This window comes from Zea mays, chromosome 4, assembly GCF_902167145.1.
Source record: "Zea mays cultivar B73 chromosome 4, Zm-B73-REFERENCE-NAM-5.0, whole genome shotgun sequence".
In the NCBI taxonomy this organism is placed as follows: Eukaryota; Viridiplantae; Streptophyta; class Magnoliopsida; order Poales; family Poaceae; genus Zea; species Zea mays.
Window position 1 is genome coordinate 182210283 of NC_050099.1, and position 6358 is coordinate 182216640.

General features: G+C 45.6%; 1 protein-coding gene across 1 annotated transcript; it reads left to right on the forward strand.

Annotated features, from left to right (window-relative positions):
• Window positions 1-481: 481 nt before the first annotated feature.
• LOC103655732 (probable polyribonucleotide nucleotidyltransferase 1, chloroplastic) lies at window positions 482-1196 on the forward strand. The gene is made up of 4 exons (XM_008682437.2): window positions 482-667; window positions 778-825; window positions 928-1000; window positions 1165-1196. Exons 1-4 carry the CDS (start codon window positions 485-487, stop codon window positions 1194-1196), a joined length of 336 nt encoding a protein of 111 aa, XP_008680659.1. The 5' UTR covers window positions 482-484.
• Window positions 1197-6358: the final 5162 nt, after the last annotated feature.

A 6358-nucleotide genomic window follows, 5' to 3' on the forward strand; every position in this document is an offset into this window, starting at 1 on the left:
GCAAAACTTAATTTGGTGTGTTTTATTGTGGAGTTCATTTCTAAATAATACATAACGCAACCATTAACTGTACTTTAGAGCATTATACTTTCTGCTGGTTTATTTATAGTCTGTTTCAGCTAGAGTCAAATGCATATTAGGTTTGCTACCCTATATATTTTTTTCACTTATTCCTTTTGTTCGACCATACAGTCACTGGCTAATGGCATTGAATCTGAGCTAATTCATTGTAGATTGCAAGTAAAAATGAGTTGTCAAGATGCCATCTTATATTAAAATGTCTTGTGTTTGTGTGGATGTTATATTTTGTATTTTAGCTGTGTCATTGAGATTTTTTTATCAGGGTTTACATGAGTATCTAGCCAAGCTCTGTTCTATCCTCTAAGGATCACTTTGTGATGTTCTTTTTGAAGGCTGTATGCTTACTATTTTCACTGCTAACCTTTGAGGATAACTTTGTGATGTTCTATGATATGACACCAGCATGGCTTCTGTTTGTGGAGGTTGTTTAGCACTTCAAGATGCTGGGGTTCCTATAAAGTTTCCTGTTGCTGGAATTGCAATGGGCCTGGTCCTTGATACACAAGAATTTGGTGGAGATGGTAGCCCACTTATACTTTCTGATATTACTGGAGCTGAAGATGCCTCTGGTGACATGGATTTGAAGGTGTGACATGTATTTTGTTCTGAATTTGGTAATTGGAACTGCATTAGCATGGTCAGTATATGTTGTTCTGTTCAAAGCTCAGTTTTCTTATCTGTAAGCCCTTGTTGCAGATTGCTGGTAATGAAAGTGGCATATCTGCATTTCAGATGGACACTAAGGTTGTAATGACGATATAGATTTGGAAGTATTTGTCATGCATTTTTGCTATTAGGAGGCTTTGCTACATTGGCTAAATCTGTCTGGTTCTTGCACTATGGCAGGTAGTTGGGATAACTCTACCTGTGATGGAGAAAGCACTCCTTCAAGCTAGGGAAGGGAGACAACATATTCTAAGTAAGTCTGTACTAAGAGAAAGTAGCTGTAAAATGCGTAGGGCAAAACGAATCACGACACCAGTCTGTTTCTCCCCAAAAAGGTATAGTTCCAAGAAACTATTGCGGGACATAGTAACATCTAAGAAAGTGCCACATGACCACACCTAATCTGAAAAAATGCAGACAGCCTATCCATGGACACCAAATCAACATAATAACAATGAGAGGAGTGTATGCCTGTATCCATGTTTGTATCAAGCGAAATGGGAAACAACTATCCACGCATGCAAATAGAAGAGAAAGTAGCTGTAAAATGTGCAGGACAAAATGAATCAAGACACCACTCTGTTTGTCCACCAAAAAGTAGAGTTCCAAGAAACTAATGTGGGACATAAGGACATCTAATCAACGCTGCAGAAGAGGGATGGTGGACATAAGGACATCTAATCAACAACCATCTAAAAATGCAGACAGTGTATCCATGGACACCAAATCAACATAACCAAGAGAGGGATGGTGGAAGGAGTCGCTCACCTCGAATAGCTGCAGAAGAGACCGAGAGGAGAGCCTGAGGACCTGCGCGTGTCTGCCCTGCTGGTACGTAGCAGATCTACAAGAACAACAGTTCCTATGAGCTAACACACATGATGCAATGAAGAGACGACCAAGAACCAACACAAAAGAAATTAGCATCAGAAGAAAGGAACGGACGATGAGAACGACGGAGTCGAGGAGGAGAAAGGCGCTTCCGCCGGGTACCAGGCCGACGGAAAGAGGAATACACCAGCGTAGGGGCTCCATATATGTAGCAGAAAGCTGCGGGATGGGCGCTATGGTGAAGGACACGAGAACAGTGAGGCTGCGATGTTGATAAAGCACAGGTGACGGGACGGAAGAACAGCGAAGGGGCTCCCCTCACCTAACGTCATGGGCAGAGGCACCGGAGCACAGCGACGCGTGACGACCTCGACAGGAGATTTACAGCGGCGCAATGGCCTCGCTAACGGCGATTTTCGAAAATCGTAGATCTACAGTATCCAACGAGCTGTACCCCGGTGCGTGCGCTTTTGGAGAAGGCGAGGCGGCGCACTCACCTGGCTAACGGCGAAGCGCCGGCCGCAAGCCCCCGCCGTCCTTGGCCCGTGCCGCTCCGTCGCAGATCCGGTCGCCGCGCCGTTCGTGGAAGACCCGGTCGGAGCCGTCCAGGTCACGACACGACTCCCGGGGCAGGCGTGGACGAAGCCAGCTCCTCTCCCGCAGGCACGACGGCCGTCCTCAGGCGCGGACGCTGGCGCGTCGCCGTGGGAGGCCGTGTCGTAGAGGCCCAGGTCCGAGCCGTCCATGTCGCGGTAGGCGGCGTTGAGGCGGATGCGACGCGCTGGATTGCTCACGAGCAGTGTTTGTGGCCACGGCGGATGCGACGCGCTGGATTGCTCACGAGCAGTGTTTGTGGCCACGCGTCTAACGTGCAACGGTCGAAGAGCCCTGAATCGCGGAGAGGGCTTGAATCCCGTGTGACTTTTAACTAAAAGAAATACATGTTTGTGTGAATAGAAATGAGAATGTGTATATGAGAATGTGGTTTGTCGTTGTGAATTGATGGTTGAAAATGTGTACGTGATGAATATGGATACGATAATGTGGATGAATATGTATGTGAGAATTTGATGTGAATGAAATCTATTATTTTTACATTGTGGAAAATAACAAAAAATTAGAGAATTTTTTACCTTTTCTGAAAATACTTTGGTCCGACGGTCTAGCTACGTACCGTCGAACACAAGCATTAAAATTCCGATGGCTACCAGTGGTCAGTGGACCATCGGACATACCGACGCATTCCGCCTAATTAGTTATCCGCAGCGTCTCATCCTGAGCCATCGCATGCGTTGACTCTATGTAACACCCCTGGTGTTACTATAACTAAAACTTGAGCATGGCATCATGAGCATTGGCATTGCATATGTTTGACACACCTAGAGTGCATTCACTAGGCAAAAATTTCAAACAAGTTGTATTGTTTAAAGTGTTTTGCAAAAAGAACCCTGGTTAAAGGACTTAACCCTAAATAGTGGTTAAAGGGGTAGAACTTAACCCAAGTTAAGAAAACCTAAATACTTTAGGGTAAAAGTCATAAAATGACCCTAAGAATAAGCTTGAATCACTTTTATACCCCTGAGATACCAGAAACCCTAATTGGAACCCTGGAAAACCCTAAAACCAAACCCTGGGGGCTTATATGCAAAATTAGTCCACTTTTGGACTAAAGTGCAAAAACCAAGCCAAATAAGTGTCTTAAGTCCTTTGGTTCACAAATATGTGGACTTGAAAGCCAAACCCTAAGTTTTGGACTTAAATGCAAAATGGACCTCATTTGAGTTCTACACTAAGTCTGAAATTCAGTGTTAAAGGCTCCACTTTAGGGCTTTGTAACTTGCAAAGCATAGGGTTTTTGCCCTAGGTCACCACATCAAGTTTGTAGCTCAATCATAGGAGAACAACTTTGCTTAAAGGTGTGAGCATTGTTGTTAGGGAAAAACTGAAGATAATCACTCCTGAAGTTGGACTGTCAGGCTGGTAGAGACTGAACTTCAGTTGGACAGTGACCTTGATCCAACATTAAGGGACATCTAGACTAAGATCCAGTGCTCAAATAAGTTTAAACCTTATAGTCGAGTTGTAGCTGGTATGTAGCACTACAATATTGCTGCAGAGAGTTGGACCTGTTGCCATGAAGATTTGAGAGAAAAGTTGCTCTAAAGTCGCTCTGTCAGTTCATCTGATGAGTGCTCTCCATGGTACAGTGTCCTATGGATCAGATCGCCAGCGTAACTTGCTCGCCGCCGGTGACCCTCCCTGCGCAAAGATTCGTGCCATCACCGCCGTGACTCGTGATCAAATCCACTGGATAGCACTTGGAGATCATCGCCGTGGATAACCCCGGCCAGTAAAGTATTCCGGCCACCGTACAAGCGTTCACCGCGGCGGAACTGGATAACCTCGCCGATGATCACCGCCTCTCGGCCTTGCGCCGCGTGTCCGAGCCTCGCCACTGCACCGCCACGGTTCACTTTAGCTCCCCGTTGCTCACCGGAATAGCTGCCACGGCGTTGAACACGTATTCACTGCGCCGCCTTCTTCCTTATCTCCGACCGCCACACGTCGCCGTTAAAATTCCTAGCCACCGTCGAAGCTGCCTATAAATTGGAGCCTCGGCCAGTGCCGCTAGGTAATTGCGCGTCCAGAGAACCCACGCGCAGCTCCGATTACTTCCCACAGCTCTTCAATTTCACGTTCGCCCCAAATTCACTTTCCGCCACCGCAAGGAACTGCTCACTACGGCCAGCCGTACTCCGGTCAGTCCAGCCCTCCCTCTCCCTCGTTTAAGCTTTCCCACATGCCTACAATGCTTGCTGACCCGTCCAATTAGACTAGAGGTCCACTGACCATTGGGAACGCATGAATCTTTAGTTTATCCGCGCGCTCACCGTGGCCAGACCATATTAGTTCACCAAATGTGCAATTAACTTAGGGGAATCGATGGTTGGGGTGTGAATTTGGTTTACGCCAAAGCTAAGCACCGGTCATAGTCCAGCTCGGCCGATCTACGCGCTCGCCGGAGTGCTCCCCGCGCTGCCGTCGTCGTGGACCTGGGTCTGCGAAGAAATAGATTATGGAGGGCTTATCTGCAAGTTGTCAGCCACACAGTAGAATAGTGATCAAAACTGTCTGCAAATAGATAAAACCGCGTGGTCCTTTCTGCAAAGCTGCCAGGGCGCGCGCGCGCGCGGACGCTTTCTTCTCTGGAACTGGGCCGATGGGCTGAATCCGACCCGGTTCTATTAATTCTTTTCCTTTTTCTTTTTCAGCAGAGATTCAAAAATAGGTAGAAAAATGTAGAAAAATGCTAAAATTGTGAAACTAATTTTCCTAGGTTTGTTATTTTCCATAGTATTTAATAAAAATAAGTTTGTGATTTTTAGTGGAAGTAAGAAATTTTAGGGTATTTAAAGTAGTTAAAAGTCTTGGTCATAGATTTTTAGAAAATAATTGATAGGTCCTAAAATGCCCAAAATTTTTATATGAGTGTTATACAATATTTAGAAGCCTTGGGTAAAGTTTGAATTGATTTGGACCTTGTTTGATCACCAAACCCCAAAACACCCCCCTGCCCTATGAACTCCTTTACCGACTCCGGAAACCCTAAGTTCCCGGAACTCCGTGAAGGCAAGTTGTATTCAAGACATAAATAATAAGTTTATGTTGTCTTTGCATCCTCATGAGCATCCCATGGCATCCATTCTTATACATACGTATGGTTATGATTAGAACGAGAAGAAGAGATAGAAGTAACTGAAGAGCAAGTACAACCACCTTTGGACACTCAGGCCGGGAATAGTTTCTACTTCGACATTTGTGGATCCGAGCCTGAATCACCTGTAAACAAAGGCAAGCCCCGGTGCATTTGCCACCTCCCTTGATGTTTTTAAAATCTTTCTCACTTGCTTGCTGCATTAAGTTATAGGAGTTGATTGTTAAACAATTCCTGCATTACCTTCCTTGATTTTGATTACCCCCCCCCCTTGAAATCCTGTTTTTACAAAAGGTTTTACTTTGCTTAGCATTGCTTTAGAAAAACAAAGGATTTGTTTTACAAAAGATGTTTGGCAAAGTGGGAGGGTTGTTTTTGAAAATAAAATTTGATGGTGGATCCATCAGGGCCTTGATGGATTCAACATCTGGAAAAGATGTACCTCTGCCAGGTACCAAACTTTGGGTTTGAAATGATTAAGCTGAGACCGGGCGGGTGACTTGCACGAGAAGAGAGTCTCGGTGTAGTGTCTCCATCTGAGTCGATTAAGGACCGTCTCGATGTAGGCTTGATGATCGAGGACCCTTTAACTGGTCACATGCCTCGTCATGGGTAAGCCTTGCCTCGGGCAGACTAAGGCCGGAATAAGATAACACGAAATGGGCGTGGAGCGGTGGCGAGAGTAGCGTGTACCCTCCGTGGCAAGAGGCTGGACGGTGGTGTAGCTGTGCTCTCGGTTTGCGTGAACCTGATCCGGTCTTAAGAACCCCGGTGGCGGGTTGACATATGCAAGGGTTAAGTGCTACATATGTCGTGTGATTGGAGATCCTCAGCTGAGTATAATCGATTCGGATCGCCGTACCTTCGCGGTTATGAAGACTTGGTCACTGCCCTACACGTAGCATTCCACTAAAGATAATGGGTTTTTGTTAAGAAATTGGCTAGTGCAGGACCAGTGATTGAACTAGGGTAGAAAGAACTCTAGTTACAGGTAATTGTACTTAACTTGACAAATAAAATTGGATTTTTAAGGATCCACTTTAGTAAGCATTTCTGCAAAACAGA

Bases quoted from the DNA above. Each gene is read 5' to 3' on its own strand.
- LOC103655732 (XM_008682437.2), top strand. From the start codon at position 485: ATGGCTTCTGTTTGTGGAGGTTGTTTAGCACTTCAAGATGCTGGGGTT. The intron at 668-777 runs GTGTGACATGTA...CCCTTGTTGCAG, and splicing joins CTGGTGACATGGATTTGAAG to ATTGCTGGTAATGAAAGTGG. The intron at 826-927 runs GTTGTAATGACG...GCACTATGGCAG, and splicing joins CATTTCAGATGGACACTAAG to GTAGTTGGGATAACTCTACC.